Genomic DNA, 20694 nt, shown 5'->3' with positions numbered 1-20694 from the left:
GTGGAATTGCATTTGCCATATAACTCATTTGTTTCCAGATTTTTCCGGTCTCTCGCGGATAACACAGTAGACCAAAGAACTTATAGAGAATTGTTTCTATGTGGACATAATGAAATGTATTAATAAAAATATAATTATTAATTATGAAATGAAGGAACATTTTAATACAGTACAGTACTGTAAACATAAAATATAATTTTTGGGGTGGGATCTGTTTATCGTGTTTTTAGGTTTATCGCGGGTGGTTTTGGAACATAACCACTTAGATAAATGGGGGATTGCTCTATCTGTACTGATGTGTCTCGGCCCCACAATGCATGCCTGCCAGGCGCTCTTCTTCTTCTCCCTCTGTTTGCGGAATTGTCAAATCTGAATATAGCACGCACAGATTTTGAAAGTTTTTTCCAATATATTTGGATTTTCTTTTTTTTTTTTTCTCTCGTTTTTTTGGGTAGCCGTGTTCGGATCTCGAAAATGTATAAAGTCGGATGTTCGGAGCTAACTGTATATATATTATTTTCTAGAACATATGTTCTCTGCTTTGTTTGGCTTGCCCCTTTTTACTAAGACAATGTTGTTGTGCAGCAAAACAAAACCAATATGTTCAAAAACAATGACATATTTGACTAGATTTCATAATCCATAATTTGTAGTTCCATGGCTCAAGACAGGCCCCTAACCAGACACTAAGCTAGGTGTGTCGGAACACTAACCCCAAATCCCATGATCCTCTTCTCTACCACAGTAACACAGACACGCACGCACGCACATACGTACACGTACACACACATACAAGAACCAAATCAAATACAACGGAGACGTGTGAACCTGGAAAGGACGTTTACACAGCACACACAACCCACTGAGCGAGAACTCACGACACGACACTGCATTCTGTTCAAAGGAATATAAAAACCGTATAGAAAGCTGAAGTGAGTTATTATAGCGCGTTTACACTGGGACGGTAACGGAGCGGTACAGTAACACGTCGTAAACATGAACAAGTGGGTGGAGCTACAAATGGTGCAGCTTGATGATTGGTCAAACACCATCTTGACTGATCATCTCAACATACTGTAATCCATGTGCTATATTTATTAATCGTTATATTAAACAAAAAACAAAAGCCTTCAGGTTCTTTGTTGTTGTTTGTGTTCAGGCTTAATGCCAGAAAGTGATGTCACACCCCAACAAGGCCCACCTACTCTCACAGGTACCATGAAGCAGTTTTAAACAGATACAGGGCAGTTGTAGTTTTCTGTACCATACCGTACAGCCCCAGTGGAAAAGCGCCATCAGAGCACACGGCTCAGTGGAAACGCTAATGATAGACGACGTGAGTGAAATATGTTAGATGATGCCACTTCCTGATCAAGGTCTTCTTGCTGCTCTCTGTACGGGAACCACATCAGAACCCATCCTATGTCTCAAAGTACCGGTTCCACATCAGAACCCGTCATGGGTCCTGTACGGGCCGGACAGGGTAAAGGTCACGGGTAAATATATTGTTCAAGGGATCTGAATCTGCAGCTCGTCCTCCTCTTCATCAGGGTCGCTGACTGGGTGCTCGGGGTCATCAGGGCAGAACCGTGACGTGGCCGATGACGATGTTCTCATCTTCCCAAACAGACCTGGATTCTGCTGACGCCTCAGCCTATTAGAGAAGAGCAACAACAACAAAAAAATCACGAGAAGAGAACATCAGGAAGCTTTAAAAATTTGAAATGTCTTGAAGGAGTTCATGAAGATTTTTTTTCTTTGTTCTTCTAAAGCAAAAAACCTAAATAAAGATTTTCAAGAAATTTTTTAAGTTCAATCAACAGTGTGTTAACAAACCCTGAACCCAAATAAATAAATAAATAAATTATATATATATATTGATTTCCTGAAAATGTTCTTGTCATGGAAACATGTACAGTGTATTCTGTTTTTTGGTTGATTTCGTAGTGAAGACGATGGTGGTGAATTAGGAGCTCCTCAGCATTCCTGACCCTGATGTTAAACATTTCAAAATTGTGTTTTACAAATTACACACAAAACACCACTTCACTGTTTTACCTGGAGAGAGATTTGCAGTCAGAAACAGAGATGTTTTAATCCAAACGTCCTGAGTTCTAAGAGGTTCGTTAAATCACAAAAAATACGTAAAAAACCTATGGGATGATTTATCAGCGTGTGAGTCCTGAGAAGCGAGGTGTGTTTTATGATGATTCGACTCTAAATTTCATTTACAATACAATCTGTCTTTGTGCAGTCTGAAATCTGTGCATTAGAGGATGGAAATACAAGAGGGGGTAAAATACAGCATGCAGATTCAGTAAAATACACACTTTTCTCTGTGCCCAAAGTGGATCATAAAGGCTGTAAGTCTATTCCAGTTCATGTCGGCAAGACATCCTGCCTGCTGGATAAACACGGTCCCACACACACCGGATAAACACGGGCCCACACACACACACCGGATAAACACGGTCCCACACACACCAGATAAACACGGTCCCACACACACCGGATAAACACGGTCCCACACACTGGATAAACACGGTCCCACACACACACGCACCGGATAAACACGGTCCCACACACACACGCACCGGATAAACACGGTCCCACACACACACACACACACCCCGGATAAACACGGTCCCACACACACACACACACAACGGATAAACACGGTCCCACACACACACACCGGATAAACACGGTCCACCCCACACACACACACACACACACACACACACACACACACACACACACACACACACACACACACACACAAGGTAAACGTGCGTGCCCTCACACTGTATAAACACACCACCACACACCCGATAAACACGCCACCACACACACCGGATAAACACACCACCACACACACTGGATAAACACGCCACCACACACACCGGATAAACACACCACCACACACACTGGATAAACACACCACCACACACACTGGATAAACACATCCTACCACCACCCTCCCACCAACCCACCCACACACACACCGGATAAACACGCGCGGCCTTACACACACCGGATAAACACGCCACCACACACACACACCGGATAAACACGCCACCACACACAAACACCGGATAAACGCGCGCGCCTTCACCACACACTGGATAAAAACACAATCAACACACAACGGATAAACGCGCGTGCACACACACACACCGGATAAACACGCATGCACACACCAGATAAAGACACCGCCACACACCTGATAAACATGAGTGCCATCACACACCAGGTAAACATTAGATAGACCCTCTCCACACATGCCTGCACTGCAATTGTGAGTAAATTGTTGTGGTGTAAGAGGAATTAAACAATTGGCAAAAAACAGTTTATCAAACCACACCTTTACTCAGAATATTACCACACACACACACACACACACACACACACACACACACTGTTTTATTATTAATTATAGAACACTCTATAGGAACAGATCTCTCTGGGAGAAGAGCACGGTGCAGCACCAACAGGATCGTCTGCTTTTAAATAGTGCTAAATTACACATTATGCAGTTTTTAGCGCACTTACTTGCTAAAACACTAAAAGCTTTTCAAATGAGGTCGCTTAGCGACATTCTGCTTACTCAAGAGATGGCAAAAAAAAAAAAAAAAAATCTGTGTGGGTGTGGGAGAAAGACAATCCCACCGTGCTGCACGTCTTCAGATCTCTGATTCCCTGCATATTTTTGCATTTAAAAAAAATCTATCACTCGCCGCTGTGTGAAAACTGATGTTTTACTGCAAGATTTAATGTGTTAGATTTTATTACATTCATTCTTATTTTTTTTGACACAAGCCAAAAAATCCATTTCCATTTGCACCTTTGTCAGTTTATTTTTGACGAGTCAGACCAATTGACTTCTTACCAATAAGAGTTTCCCTTTCAAATTCTGTCCCGTTTCAGTAAGTCAGTTCATTTGACTTCTCAGCAAAAAAAAAAAAAAAAAAGTGACTCTTTAGTTCGGCTCCCAAATGGCCAAACAGCAATATTTCAATTTTATATTTATTACCCTGTAAATCCTGCTTCTCTTTGGTCACCGTGACAACCCCCAACCAGAATCCTACTACACCGGGCCATGCTCAGTTTCCATGACAACCGTCGACACATGCTCCATCTGTCACGAGACTCCACCCTGTTCTGCATTGCAATGACTACATCGAACCCTGACCTTCCAGCACACCTAACGTTCTCTCACACTTGTTTACATGGTATATCTGTGTCTCTCTCATTCTCGTAGTCTCAATTATTTCCCGTCTCTCTGCTTCTCTGTATCAGTCCCTTTTTGTCTCATCTCTTTTAGAACAGAATACAACACTGACATTTCTATAATCTTGATTGATGAAAAATTTATTTTAGCTTGATAGTAAACAAAATGGTAATGTTTTATGAATTCTTCTTTTGTGAATAAACTGTGCGTGTGTGTGTGTGTCTAGGTGTGTGTGTGTGTGTGTGTGTGTGTGTGTGTGTCTAGAATCATCTGCTTGATAGGGGGGTGGTGGTTCAGGCTTCTTCAAGTCTCCCTGTTACTACGGTAACCCATGGCTAGGCAGCTCGAGATTGGATGCGGGAGTCACGAGCCAGAACACAGAGAGTGTGATGTGTGTGTGTGTGAGAGAGAGAGAGAGAGAGAGAGAGAGAGAGAGAGAGAGAGAGAGTGAGTTTGTTTGAGCAGTTAAAGGACTAAATGCTACACACTACAAATACACCCGGAGAGCTGTGGAGAAAAGGAGTGACCCAAGTTACTGATCAAATTGGAATGTTACAAACTGTGTGTGTGTGTATGTGTGTGTGTGTGTGTGTTTTAGTGCTACCTGGACTGTAGATGCTCCAGCTGAACTTGAAGGTTCTCCGATTGCTCCACTTGCTCATCTAGAGATCTCTGCAGTTTCCTACTCTGGTTACGAGCATCATCCAGCTGAAACACACAAACACACGCACACAATTAGCAACACTGTAGACAATGTCCTCCAGTGTATACCATTTAAAACACACACACACACGGTTTGGCTTATTTGATAAGCTGTCAAAACAAACTTTTATAAATTTTTCAATGACAAAAGCACAATAACCTCATCCTCGGCTTGACCCAGCTCCTTCTTTAGCTCCTCCACCCTCAGCCTCAACTTCTTCACCTCTGCTTCGTGCTGCTCCACGCGCCGGTTAGCGTGAGCTAGCTCCGCTGTCTTCTCCTGGTACTGCTTCTTCACCTTTGTGTGGACATGACGCAAGTCTGCTAACTCCTGCAACATCCACACACACAAACAAACATATAAATAACATACAAAGAATAAACACTGCAACTCTACAGAAGCTTTGGCAAGTAATTAAAGAAAAAAAAACATGTGTGTAAAACAGGACATAGTCATTTTATTTTTGATGTAATGTTTGTAAAATGTAAGTATTCTTAGCTTCCAGTGTCCAGGGTTTCTTAGTGGAACCCTTTCAGGATTCAAAATTTCTCAAAAACTTCAGAGTACAACTTAAACCCTTCATTTGTTTTTGTTTTTTTTCAACATTTGTGCAGAGATTGTGTATTAAAAAGGCAGCTAACACTATGTTGGAAGGCATTCATTTTAAACAGATTTATTTTTGTATCCTATATACTTAATATAGTGTTATAATAAATCTGAGATCTGAAACTACAATTTTGTGGTAACAGTTTGGAACAGAACCCGATATGGCTGGAAAAGTCCGGTGTCAGGACTTAGTCTCTTGGAAATAAGCGTTGTAGATCTGACTTTCTGAAAATATTATTTATTTCCCAGAGAACCCTTAATACATCTAAAGATTGGTAGACTGCAAATAACATCCGCTGACAGGTCTCGTTGTTGATCTGCGTCAGACTGAGATAACAGACGTGTTATCAATGAGAATTAAACACACCCTGGTGATGTCACACGCCAACAGCTGGATCTTACTTGGGTGGGGAGAAAAAAAAATTTTATTAGGTGATGAAGCACACAAAGAATACAACTGTGTGAAGAGGTTTCCAGAAACTTCCTGTTCACGATCCTTTTTCACACTGATCATCCTTATCTGCATATAAACTCATCCCTTATTTCACACGGGGGGACAAAACAGAGCTTCATGAAGAAACTATTGTAATCTCTCTTCACACCAAATCAACTGAACCCGTGAGAGTGTACAGATGCAGGTGTTCTGACAGATACAGATTTCTACATGCCAGAGAAAGATAGCAGGAGAGGAGAAAGTCAAAATAAGAATGAAACAAAAACCGCATCTTTATTAAACAGCAGTTTTGAATAAAAGGCTTTGAGGCTGTGTACTTGTGCATCCTTCAATCCATCCATCCATCCGTTTGACTCACATACTAGATGACTCACCACAAACACACACACACGCACGCACACACACACACACACAACACACCCGTGCTGGTCAGGTTCCACCACATCAGCGGGCATTACTTATGCTTACTAATAAGATATATAATTAGAATAATAATAAAAAAATTATAAATTCCTGAGTTTTATCAGCTCTTTTAACATGATGGCAAAATTCAAGAACATAAAGGACACTAAAAATACTATTGCAATAAAACTAAAAATAAATAAATAAATAAATAAATAAATAAATAAATAAATAAATAAATACTGAAAAGCAGCTAACTCGGAAAGATACTTTACATTCTACACAAAAAAATGAAAACTCTAAAAATTACATAACTAATAAACATAAAAAATAAAAAAAACACTTTTTCAAAAATAAACACTGAATACCACTCTACAATCTAAACAATAAAAACACTTAAACAACATAAAGCAAGCAAATCAACAATTGAAATGGGGAGGTGGGCATTGGGTTTTTATCAAGGAATTCAATCATTCCATACTTACCTAAACATATGAATTAGTGTATTATTACAGGGGGAAGAGGACTACAGTGTTTAAAGGCTGGTAAAGCTCGGTACGAAACATACGTCTGTATTTCATTAGTAGTTTTCATTTCCAGCTTTATTTAAAAGAATTAAAATGAATCAACACACATTTAACTCATATATGTACATGTTAAACTGTTAAATTTACCATAGTGCTTGGCTCTCAGTCATTTGGCTCAGTCACTTCAATAATAATAATAAAAAAAATATATAATAATTAAAGCAGTAATTTGTCATCAATGTAACAGCCAACTGGGGGAAGATAATGATGTGTATTCACACACTTGTGTCTGAGTGTGTGTGTGTGTGTGTGTGTGTGTGTGTGTGTGTTGTGTGTGTGTGTGTGTGTGTGTGTGTGTGTGTGTGTGTGTGTGTGTGTGTAAAAATGTCCCAGGCTGCAGCGTGTTATTGATTTTTAGGTCACAGGAAAACACAACAACCTTCCAGTTGTGTTTTACTGAAGATAGAAGGAATGTGCAGAATATGGAGTGTGTAATACGATCGCTCTGTCTGTGTGTGTGTGTGTACGTGTGTGTGTGTGTGTACGGAGGTAAATGGTGTTTTGCAAAATCAGACAGAGTGATTAACTCTAATCCCAGTGGGAGACTGTGGAGCAGGCTGATCAGAGCTCGTCTGAGACAAAACAGGTTCTTTACATTAAATCTGTTAATTAACAGTCTGGTACACTGTGTATGTGTGTGTGTGTGTGTGTGTGTGTGTGTGTGTGTGTGTGTGTGTGTGTGTGTGTGTGTGTGTGTGTGTGTGTGTGTGTGTGTGTGTGTGTGTGTATGTGTGTGTTTGTGTGTGTGTTGCATTTAACAAATACAGTTAATTTAAAAAGAGTAGATTAGTTTTAATGAAACTGTTATTTAGTGAACTAATAACAGGAATATTAAGCTAAAATAAATAAATAAACAATAACATGTTTACAGAGAGAAAAAAATAAAAATAAAAAAAATAAATAAAAATAGCTGTATTGCGCAAAATAACCCAATGTGATTAAAAATATCTTGGGAAAATAAGTCTCTAAACATTACTTGAAAGAATAATAAAAGAAAATTATAAAATATATTTTTCACACATTAAGAACAAATAAATAAATCCTATCTTAACCAGATGCTCTGTGAAACCTTTCTGCCTCCTACTCATTTCTCCATTTGCATCTGCATAAAACACAGATTGTGTGGTATCTTTGTTATTCCCATTATATCAAAATTATTCTCAACACATGACTTTATAGCAGCTACACAAACAGCGTTTCCCATTACCCCTTTAAAGCTCATAGCTCTCCTCACCTCAGAGTTCAGGGAGTGACATCAAAACAAAATGGCTGCTCCCCCTCTCCCTCTGTCAGCAGTAACCACTGCAGCTATTCTTCCCCTCAAATGAGTTCTACTATATAGACACCCTAGACTTAGAACAATCAGTATAGAGACACCTTTACTCAGTAAATCTGTAACTGACACTACACGTTATACCTTCATCACAGCAAGCTGTCTAACAAAGACATTTCTGGCCTCAGACTACCATTGGCGTTAATACAAAAACGAACACTAATGATAAAAACCATTGTGTCTTTTTTAACAGTTTTCAATAGACACTAGTATTTATATCGGAACGTAATTCATACATCTATTATTTGCAATCATGTTAGTGTTTTATACCTTTATCCTATAATTCTCTCTTATAACTTCAGTTAGAAGTTTTTGATTCAGATTTGTATATATTCTGCTATTTGTTAAGAGGATAAAGCCTGTTTTAACCACTTCATAAGATAAAATGTACACACACACACCACCTGTAATAGCAGGAATAGGTTTTGATCTTAACTGGAGAAGTGGCAAGTTTTTCATTTTTGAAAATGACCTTTAACCTCGAGCCCCAAAGCAACCCAGCTCTCACTGCACCATGACATTCCAGCAACCTTTAATTTTCCTTCACCCTATTCACCTTTTATTTCCCCATTATTACCTCAAATCAATTTCCCTCGAGTGGACCGCTGTCCTGCAGGATAGTGCCGTTCATCTCTCTCCTTATTTTCAGTTCCTCAGCACATTTCGTATCCTCACTTTTCACACTCTGAATGTTCACCTTCACTTCACCTCTTTCCTCTCTGTTCCCCTGTATGATGAGTCCACTGAGGACGAATGCTGCATTTTTTTTGCTGACCTGCAGCACTAATGAATTTATTTTATATATATTTTATATATATATATATATATATATATATATACCCATACAGTGAGGAAAATAAGTATTCGGTGAAAAAAGGTCCACTGTTGGAGCAATCATTAGAAAATGGAAGAAGCTAAATATGGCTGTCAATCTCCCTCGAACTGGGGCTCCATGCAAGATCTCACCTCGTGGGGTCTCAATTATCCTAAGGAAGGTGAGAAATCAGCCCAGAACTACACGGGAGGAGCTGGTCAATGACCTGAAAAGAGCTGGGACCACCGTTTCCAAGGTTACTGTTAGTAATACACTAAGACGTCATGGTTTGAAATCATGCATGGCATGGAAGGTTCCCCTGCTTAAACCAGCACATGTCCAGGCACGTCTTAAGTTTGCCAATGACCATTCGGATGGAGAGGGAGTCCAGAGGAGTCATGGGAGAAAGTCATGTGGTCAGATGCGACCAAAATAGAACTTTTGGGTCATAATTCCACTAAACGTGTTTGGAGGAAGAAGAATGATGAGTACCATCCCAAGAACACCATCCCTACTGTGAAGCATAGGGGTGGTAGCATCATGCTTTGGGGGTGTTTTTCTGCACATGGGACAGGGCGACTGCACTGTATTAACGAGAGGATGACTGGGGCCATGTATTGCGAGATTTAACTTCCCTCAGTTAGAGCATTGAAGATGGGTCGAGGCTGGGTCTTCCAACATGACAATGACCTGAAGCACACAGCCAGGATAACCAAGGAGTGGCTCTGTAAGAAGCATATCAAGGTTCTGGCGTGGCCTAGCCAGTCTCCAGACCTAATTCCAACAGAGAATCTTTGGAGGGAGCTCAAACTCCATGTTTCTCAGCGACAGGCCAGAAACCTGACTGATCTAGAGAAGATCTGTGTGGAGGAGTGGGCCAAAATCCCTCCTGCAGTGTGTGCAAACCAGGTGAAAAACTACAGGAAACGTTTGACCTCTGTAATTGCAAACAAAGGCTACTGTACCAAATATTACCATTGACTTTCTCAGGGGTTCAAATACTTATTTGCAGCTGTATCATACAAATAAATAGTTAAAAAAATCATACATTGTTATTTCTGGATTTTTCTGAAATTTTTTTTCTGGACATGCACCTATGATGACAATTTCAGACCCCTCCATGATTTCTAAGTGGGATATATATATATATATTAATTAGTGTGCATGGCCCCATATGTCTGTATGGCACTGATGCTTTTGATGAGAGCAAATGGTGTCTTAGAAGATCTCTGCCCATACATGAATCAGGGCATCAGTGCGCTTCAGGACAATCTGTGGTGCTACTTAACAGCTTTGGATGCTCTGGTACTTAATGTCAGGTCTGAGGCATGTAAGGGCCAGTTAATGGGATCAATGCCTTCATCATTTAGAAACTGCCTACACACTCTGGCCACATGAGGTCAGGCACTGTCTGAGAATGGCTCTAATGATTTGTACCTGTACCTAATAGCAGTGATGGTGATGTTGGCTAGCATTTGGAGGTCTGTGTGACCCTCCAAAGATATTCCTCCCCGACAGTCACTGACCCACAACAAACCAATCTAGCTGGATGTAGTTGCAGGCAGCATAATGTACCCCAGAACTTTTCACATTGGTCACACGCGTGCGGTGTGAACTTGCTCACATTCTGTTGAGCAAGGGTACCACTGACAAAACCTCTGGTAAACTCTGGCAAATGGCAATTGTGCTGCATGGTGCCGAGTTGTGAGCACACGTCCCACTGAAGGATGTTGCCACTCTCATAGAGTCTGCTCCTGACAGTTTGCTCAGAAACTAACACCAATCGCTTCCGGCAGTGTTTTGTTTTGTAGAGCTCCAGCAGTGCTCCTTCTGTTCCTCCATGCATAAAGGAGCAGATACCGGTCCTGCTGGGTTTTTGCCCATCTACTGGCCCTGTCCAGCTCTCATTATGTAACATCCTGTCTCCCGGTATCTCGTCCTTGCTCTTGAAACTGGTCTGGAAGACAGACCATAACTCCTTGCAATAACACATAGGAAATGTGCCTCCTGGAGGATCTGGACTAACTGTGCAACTTGACCGAGTTGCAGGTACTGCCTTATGCTACAAGTAGTGACAAGTGACTTTAACAAAACATTAAACTAAGACAAATCTGCAATGAAGGATAAGGAGAGAGAGCAACTGTCTTGAGGTTTTCTTGTTATTGCACCAAATCAGGTGAAAATACTTCACAAATCACTAAAACATCCTGACTTAGACTGATATCTGTAAAGTTTAACTGACGGTGTTATACTGTGATGATTTAAGGTTCCCTTAATATTTTTTTGCTGTATTTGGAATTTATGTCAAAGGTTTTTAAACAAGTCTTTCATGTTCTTTTAGAAACACATGCATGATTATAAGCAAAAAAGTGGATAATTTTTTTAGTATTAAGATTATTTTAACCAAACAAATATAGAAATATATACATATACATGCTAAGGTCCCCTGGTGGTCTAGTGGTTAAGATGCAGCGCTCCCAGCGCTGCGACCCGGGTTCGATTCCCGGTCAGGGAACCATCCCCAGCCACTCTTAGTGCCGGTCCCAAGCCCGGATAAATTGGGGAGGGTTGCGTTAGGAAGGGCATCCAGCGTAAAACATGTGCCAAATCAAACGTGCGGAGGATCCGCTGTGGCGACCCCTAACGGGAGAAGCCGAAAAGAAACTTTATACATATACATGCTAAAATTATTTCCATTGAAAATCCTCCATTTGCATGAATAACAGCTTCATAAACTTTTGGCACCTGGACAGTTTGTTTTTTTTAATGGGTATGAAGCAGTCTGGTAACATCGTCTCTTCTGTTCACTCCTACATAAGCTCTTCGGTTAAAAGCCCAAAGATTTGTGCACTTCCTTCCAGTCGTGCACTTTCCGATTCTTGTGCGTTTTGCCTTTTACCTAGTTTTCTGCATATAAACAACATGCACATGTCTCAAAATCCATAATATTGTATTTGGATAAAATTCTCAAATGTACATTTAGTTACAGTTACAATGTTTTCTTCCAAATCAAATTAAACAACATTACACTGTAAAAAGTATAACTGGTACATATTTTCTGTCTCACACACACACACACACACACACACACACACACACACACACACACACACACACACACACACACACACACACACACACACACACACACACACACGGCTGTAGATCAGCAGTAATGGCATGTCATGAGTGCAGGAGAAACTCTGCAGTTTGCTCTAGAGGCTCATAAATAGAGTGCAGCAGCAGGTGATAATGGACTCGTTTAGAACAGACGCCACAGTGGAACCTGCGCTAATGGGAGCTCTTTAGACAGGTCAGGGGTCAGGAGATGGTACAGTGACAAACGTTTGTATTTATTTGACGCTGCCACGATCAGATGTAGCAACCATTTGAACCTGCGCAATGCAAGTTCAATCAAAAGCGAAGAAAAATCTGCCCTGGTGTATTTTAACGTAAGACCCTGCATGACTTGCACAGATAAGTAGTATTGTCTAAAATTTCACCCTCGCCTGATCTCTGCCTAAAGATGGAGGAGCAGTCCTTGTTGGTATACATGGCTCTGGCACCTGTTTTGCGGTACACTCAGCTTAAACGCCTCAGTTTCCAATGCTACAGCCATTACATTTAATACCACTATTAACACTGTCATCACAATCATTAACACCGTCAACACCATGGTCACTTCGATCATTACCTTCACCAGAGAAAGAGACAGGGGGAAGAGAGAGGGTGAATGAAGCAAAGCAAAACAGACAAGTAGACAGACAGAGAGAGAGAGAGAGAGAGAGAGAGAGAGAGAGAGAGAGAGAGAGAGAGAGAGAGAGAGAGAGAGAGAGAGAGAGAGAGAGAGAGAGAGAGAGAGAGAGAGAGAGAGAGAGAGAGAGAGAGAAAACTCAGAAACAAAACATCAGGCCAAATATTTAGAACCTCCCTGGAGAAGCAGCTGAAAACCTCAGAAGCAAAACAATCCATTTCACACCGGCTTTATTCCAGACGGAGTGAGTGCACGCTACAGGAGCTCATTTACACACACACACACACACACACACACACACACACACACACACACACACACACACACACGCACAGACATTGACACTCTGTATGTGTGTCTGTCTCTCACACATGGCTTGTCAATACCAGTAAGCTTGCTTTCTACAGATTTACACACACTGCAGGCGACTATGAACAGATGAGCAACGAGACCACCTCATTAATTACTCAGATTGGCTCCGCCCCTACTGGAGGAAGGAGGGGGCGGCGTAACATCTGTGTGAATGAGCTGGCATCTGGACAGATGTTGGAACGATGCTGATGCACTAGGAAAAATGCAACTTGCATCTTATATACTCTATACACAAGTGCAAAAAAGTAAAAAAAAAAAAAAGTAAAAAAAAAAAAAATTTAATACAAGAAAAAAATTAAATTATATATATATATATATATATATATATATATATATATATATATATATATATATATATATATATATATATATATATATATATATATATAATTTATTTATTTTTTTATTTTTTTATTTAAAAAAAAAAAAAAAAAAAAAAGGGCTATAGCTAAAATCACAATAAGTTATCCAAATATGTTAACAAATGTTACAAGTGAAAGTAGCTAAGACTCGTCTCCTAAAATAAAAAACAATATTCTGGTCTCTGAATCAGGTTTCTCACCTACTAACACCTACATACCCACAATTTAGTGATCTTTATTAACTAATCCTTGGAGAAAGCTGACCCATTTTATCCAGTTAGGGCTCTATTTTTGAGCCTAAATTTTTAAGACAGAGAGAGAAGAGATGGGAAGAGAAAGGAAGAGAAGAGAAAACAGTGAGTCGGGGTCAGGACAGCACAATGATTTCGGTATCAATCACACTTTGCTCTTGCTCCTGTTTCTCCAGCCCTGTGCGTTCCCTCATCGACCCGTTTGTCCCACAGTTTTAAAAGAACCTCATCAATCTTTCAGAGTTCCTGTCTGATGCTTTGGGATGACAACGATCACAAGACATCACACTTACAGCATATGTCCTTTTATTTTTCTCCAATTAATAATTGCTGCATCGTTTAATTATTGCTGCTGGATTTTAAAGAAACACATCCACCCCTTCTAAAGAAATCCCACCTAAAGCAGGACACAGAGGGGTGGAGTTTCTCTGAAAAGTGTGGTGTGGATTCTAATGACGAGCTACAATCAGTAAAAGAACACTCCAAGGCCCAGATTTACTATGACCGATTTAATGCCCGTGATGAGGGCTGAACACCATGCACCATTCTGGGCTGTTTGGGGGCGGAGCTTATCACAAATATGCTTCCTACTGGATTATTGAACAGCACTAATAAATCTTTTTGACAATTTGTTGTTTATTATTTTGGTACACAGTAGTGGTGTTACAACACGACAATCTCATCTGGAGTGAGTGTGAATGGAGAGAAAGGAGCAGGTGACTCGGCACTTGATGACTTGAGGACAGCTACGAACTAGCACTATAAATCTCTGCCAGCGCTAATGGGAGCTCATAAAGAGATTCATCCGAGCGCTTGGGCTTCCTTGCACACGCACACACACACATCGTCAGAGTTGCATCAATCATACGCATCTTAGAATGTACTACTACAATCTACAGTGTACGTTATCATAAAATGGTTATGATTTTAAACACTAAACTGAAGAGATGCTCCTCATACATCAAACTTAAGAGCCTAATTACTATACTTTGCTATTAATATTTTATACCACAGCGTGGTAAAATGCTCGAATCTGATTGGTCAGTCGGTGTGGCTCGGAGGTTTCAACTATAACGTGAAAGAGTAATTTATAATAAAGCTTTTGATCTATTAGGTCTATTGTTTCTATGGTAACCGCCCGTTCATAGAGACGTGTATGGAAAACACATAAAACAGATTATTGATAATATAATAATATAAAAGCCTGTTTAACATTTTTAAAGTGTAAAAAAAATGAAAATTAAAAAAATGTGTTTGTTCAATTTTGCTATTTTTAAGATTTACCTTCCGGCATTCAGTAAAGCAACATCAGAAAACTGAGCGGTTATTGAAGCGTCAAGAAGACCGAATCTTGACCATACAAGCCTAATTAGGAAATGACCGCGTAGTGACCGGGTGTTAAAAGGAATAACCGGAGTTCGCCGTGCCGCCGCCGTGCAGGAGGCGCGTTTAAAACGTAAGAATCCGTGGTTTGGATAAAATAAAAAAAAAACCCATCTGTCTCTGGTTAGAAACACCGAGCTCTCATACAGAGGTCAGAGAGAACGAGTGCCAGGGCACTGAAATGATTTGGGATTGGGGCAGGAGGAGGGACAGGATTCGAGGGTCAGGTGAAAATGCGGTCAATCCCTCAGCAGTATAACGGCGATGAGGCGAGGACGCCAAGTCGCTTCATAAACGTGTCTGATTTTATTATAGCGTTGTCTACACACTAACTTAAAATGCCTCACCTAATAAACAACTACAACTTGCACACACAGATGCACGCACTCAGATAAACAGTTTTATAGAGAACCACTAAAAAGATCACTCAGGGTGTTTTGTGTGTCCTGTACATTCATCAGGACACACTGTTTACTGCGCATGCCTATATCGTGATGTAGTAGTTAACACGTGCTTATTTAATAATTACACTTAGCGCCACCTACAGGATAATGTGTTATTTATAGGTCTGTCTTTAAACAGAAAAAAATAAAAAATAGTACAGATGTTTACAGTGGCTGATGAAGGACGTGAGATATTCTAAAGAACTTTCTGATGTTTCTTTCACATAAAAAAATAATACAACTAATAACTTACAACCATGTGTAAAAATCCAGCGCTCTGCATAATTACTGGTAACCAGTCAGAGATAGTATTACATTAGTATTGGGTCTAATTTTTTTCATCATGGCTTTTTTTTTTTTTTTTTTAGAGTGTGTGAGTGTGTGTGTGTGTGTGTGTGTGATTAGCTTTTGAGAATATCACACTAGCTTTTTGCAATCGGTTAATATGAAGAGATTTCCTCATACTGTGATGTTAATTTGCACAGGGATTTCATATAAAAACAACGAAAAAAAATAATATTGTAAAAAACAAAAACAAATTGTATTGATTATTGTAAAGGTTCACAGAACAACAACAGGTTGTTGGTTTGTTTATCGATTGGTCAGCGTTCTCTTGCCCTCACCTTGTTCCTCTCGAACAGCTCACTCTGGATGCTCTTGAGGTCGGTGTCCAGAGCGCTGGCTGCCTGTCTGCGTTTGCGTGCCAGCTGCTCCTCCATGTCCTCCATCTGCGCACGCAGCTTCTTATTGTCACGCTCCAATGCCAGCTTCTCTGTCTCCAGTCGCTCCCTCCTGCCCCACTCTGCCGCGTTCTCCACCTGCAGACGCTCCATCTGCGCACACACACACACACACACACACACACACACACACACACACACACACACACACACACACACACACACACATTACTACCGTCCACTGATTTGTTTATTAAAGTAGTTAGGAAATGTACACACTTGAATGTACTTCAGTTATCTCTACAGGTTCTATAAAGAACACTCCAACAACTCATTTATCTAATAGAAGAGGTTCTGAGCACACAGACACACACACACACTTTTCCAGAATTACAGATAAAATAAATAGTTTTTCCATTCTTTTTTACTTCTGTGGTTAATCATGTGGAGGAACCCTTAAAAGGTTCTGTGAAGAAACACAAATACAGAGTGCTTCTCCATAAAGCACATGTTCCAAGAAGAACCCTTATTAAGCTAAAAACCATTAAAGAACCACACACAGGCCTGAGACATATTTCCATCACTGGCTACAGATATAGTGTCTATAAAAGAAATAACATCACAGTACAGTCACACACACTGTGAGGTATTTATTAATCAACTTGTGAATTACTGCCTCTGAAGAATTCTTTATATTTATGAAAAATGTAAATATTGGTTGCTTAGTTAACACTTAAAAGTAAAACACTATTATAAGGTGCTTCCATGAAAGAAAGCAACACTGACCTGAAACCCAACACACACACACACACACACACACACACACACACACACACACACACACACACACACACACACACACACACACACACACACACACCCTGAAAGACAGGGTAAATATATAATTTACAACACAAATACCAGGAAGTGTGATTTGATCCTGGACTGTTGCGTGACCTCACGCTATCATGAACCATGATGTTTACACACCTGATCTCTTACTGTACACACAAACACACTCTGATTCTTGAATTAGCAATAAATCAATTCCAATATTTTGACATAGTAGTTCTGTATAAAACCAGTTTATGGACGAGGCTATGTTTAAAATGGCACGTAAATAAAAAAAACATAAATAACTCCAATCACATTTGATATACAAATTATCACACAATATCATGTCATATAACACACAGTCAGTTTGATTAAAATAACTTTGTTTTTAAGCAATTATTATTGGCACCTGCATAAATTTTAATAAATAAAAAATGTACTCTTATGGTAATAAAAAATATTGTCAGATTTTGGCCCTATTTGTTTTTCTGATGAGCAGGTGCACTACTACAATAATGTGTGTGTGTGTGTGTGTGTGTGTGTGTGTGTGTGTGTGTGTGTGTGTGTGTGTGTGTGTGTGTGTGCGCGCCAGCGTGAGTTTTTCACCTCTGCACGAAGCTCAGCTAGTTTCTTGTCCATGCTGGTCCGAGCTCCAAGTTCATCCTCCAGATCTTCAGACATGCGACCAAGCTCATCCTGATGCACCTCCTTCAGCAAGTTCAACTGAAAGAGAGAGAGAGAGAGAGAGAGAAAGAGAGAACAACATAAAAAGATTGAGAGAGCAACAGACAAACAGAGAGGGCAATAAACATTTATCAAAAGAAACAAAAAGAGAAGGCAAGAACGATAGAGAGAGAAAGGAAATAAAGAAGGAGACTAAAGAGAGAAAATAAACACCCTGATAAACATTTGCCTTTTGTGTATTTTAATCTTCATCCGATTCTGATCCTTAATTCAGTTTAACTCAGAAGTGTGAAATCCAATCTCGGAATGAGTGTTAATGCAGCTGATGTTAATATTGATAAATTTAGATACAATTTTGTTCTTACTTTCTGCATACTTTATTTATCAATTAATTAATTAATGAACATAATGAATTATATAATTAAATCCACTCTTAGGAGAAAAAAGGAAAGAAAAAATCTAAAGTTTATTCACACAAGATGATGCAGGTTTTAAACAGAACCAGAGCGCCACCTGGTGGTAAATTACAATTATAGCATTTTTAATATGGTACAAAATGTACACATTAGATACAGTGGAACCCCGTTGTACAAGCAACCTAAAGTACGAGCAAACGGAGATACGAGCAAACTTGCTCGCAACATTTTACCCTGTTTTACGAGCAAATTTCGAAGGCACGAGCAAACTCACGCTGCCGGTTCCCCGTTTTCGGCGGAGGGTCGCATCAGTCGCTTAGTTGATGATTTATCTTCTCAGTCGCTCTCGTTGTTCAGTGCAGCAAAAACTTAACTGTGGCAGTGGGAGCGTGGCCGAGGGGCGGTTTGTAAATGGAGGGCGGGTCCGGGAGCAGATAGGCAGTGGATTTTCAAGAACGAATTATGCTCGTACAACAGGGTTCCACTGTATTACAAATTCTACCCCCCCCACACACACACACACGCGCGCGCACTCCTTCTCTTACCTGTTTGAAAGCTTCTTGTCTGCACTTATTCAGTTCCTCGTGTTTGAGCTTCCACTGGTTCAGTTCAACCTCCAGCTTCTCAATGTTCTTACTGAGCGCTAGTTTATCTCTAAAACACACACAATCATCACTGTCATCGCAATCATATATCAACAAAACAATAATTCACTGAGAACTAAAGTAACTGACAGGAGGAGGCAGGAGAAGGTGGCAGTGTGTGTCTATGTTAGCTGACTTGGCTGAGTTGCATTATAAAAGACTTTGCCTGGAATTTTATGTGAGGGACTAAATGTAAATATGCTGTGAGCTCACTTGGTAATTAATCACACACACACCTACAGTTATGAAAAATCTTTTGTTATTTTGAAAATAATTTTAAGTTTAAAAATAATTTTTTATTTTAAAAAAATATTCACAGATAGCTTTGGTAAAATATGATAAATATGGCCTGGTGTTTAAAAAAAAAAACTACTAACAAAAATAAATTAAAAACACTGTCCTCATTAAGGAAACATCCTGAAACCAATAATAATGCAATGTAAATTATTTATTAAAATGTTTAAAATGGTTATGGGAGTCAACAGTTATAGTCTACGGTATTATTTAAAAGCTATATGGCAATGTCCCCCTCTCTGGTGTTATGGAAAGTTTCTCTGCACCATGATCTAAAAGTGCTTTAGACATTATATGAGGAAAGTTCTCTCACTCGCGCTCCTTCAGCAGCACTTTTTGAGACTCGTCAAGACGCAGCTGGAGCGCGTTCAGTTTGCTGGTGTCCTCGTCTGGGGTCGCCAGATCATCCCACAGCAACCTGTTCCGGTCCTGGCGACTCAGAGCCGACCGAAGACTGCTCACACTGCGCGCGTCCCACGAGTCCGGCGCATCAACTTTCGCCCTCAGCAGAGCTTCCAACAGCTGCAGCTCCTGAGAAACAGAGAGACAATCTCAGAGGGAACGAGAGACATGACTTTCATTACAGCAGTAGGAAAAACAACACAAGGGGAAACAACTCTGGAGATTAACAGTTTTTTTCTTATCATAATGTTTCCATGGGAAGAAGAAACAAACATAACTACAAAAAGAAAACTACCTAATTTACTCATCCTAACTCTCTTCACCAACAAACATTTATTATTAATTAAATTATTAGAAAATAAATAGAAACTTTTTTAAAGAAACTTTTTTATTTAATATCAAATAGAGACAACACGTATAATAACATTTATTTAAAGTATTCGGCAAAATTTGTGACACTTCATATATATATATATATATATATATATATATATATATATATATATATATATATATATATATATAAAATATTAATTATAAGGTAGATCTAATTACAAATGCAAAGAATATATGGAGAAATAACATTTCTTATCTATTAAAAAACTAACATGTATAATGAAAGACATCGCAAAAACAAAAATCAGCTCGTGACCTTCACCAAACCTTTTTGTTATGAGAACAAAATAACATTGTTTAGCATCATCTGCTCCAGAAGAAGCTTTATTATGTAGCTCAAATTTAAAATCACATGACGTTGAACAAAAATCACTCAATGCACTGTTTAACAGGGTACCAATATTTATGGAGTTTACAGTATAAAAAAGCAAGAGGCTGAAGGGATGAAAATAGGACACAGTGCGCACCTCAAGCTAAATCTCAGGATCAAGGTGATGTAAGAACTGAAACATTAAAATTGTGATTGACACTTTTGTCCAGCAGAAGGCAGTAGAAGAGTTTCTGCACACAATGGGGTGATCTACTTATATAATGAGACACACAGGTGTGTGTGTGTGTGTGTCTGTGTGTGTGTGTGTGTGTGTGTGTG

The 20694-nt window shown here is 39.6% G+C and overlaps 1 protein-coding gene across 1 annotated transcript in view; it reads right to left on the bottom strand.

Moving 5' to 3' along the window:
• Nucleotides 1–20694, bottom strand: part of ccdc102a (coiled-coil domain containing 102A) — a 42434-nt gene that overhangs the window by 490 nt on the left and 21250 nt on the right. The window contains exons 3-9 of the mRNA XM_083558538.1: nt 19561–19778; nt 18855–18963; nt 17816–17932; nt 16319–16528; nt 5094–5264; nt 4836–4939; nt 1–1654 (exon numbers count right to left, since the gene is read on the bottom strand). The exon at nt 1–1654 is cut by the window's left edge and continues 490 nt beyond it. Coding sequence (XP_083414664.1) covers nt 1510–1654; nt 4836–4939; nt 5094–5264; nt 16319–16528; nt 17816–17932; nt 18855–18963; nt 19561–19778 — 1074 coding nt within the window. The 3' untranslated portion in view covers nt 1–1509. The remainder of the gene's footprint in view (nt 1655–4835; nt 4940–5093; nt 5265–16318; nt 16529–17815; nt 17933–18854; nt 18964–19560; nt 19779–20694) is intronic.

This window comes from Silurus aristotelis (assembly GCF_946808225.1).
Source record: "Silurus aristotelis genome assembly, chromosome: 13".
NCBI classification, from domain to species: Eukaryota; Metazoa; Chordata; class Actinopteri; order Siluriformes; family Siluridae; genus Silurus; species Silurus aristotelis.
This window is presented reverse-complemented; position numbering and strand designations above follow the sequence as displayed.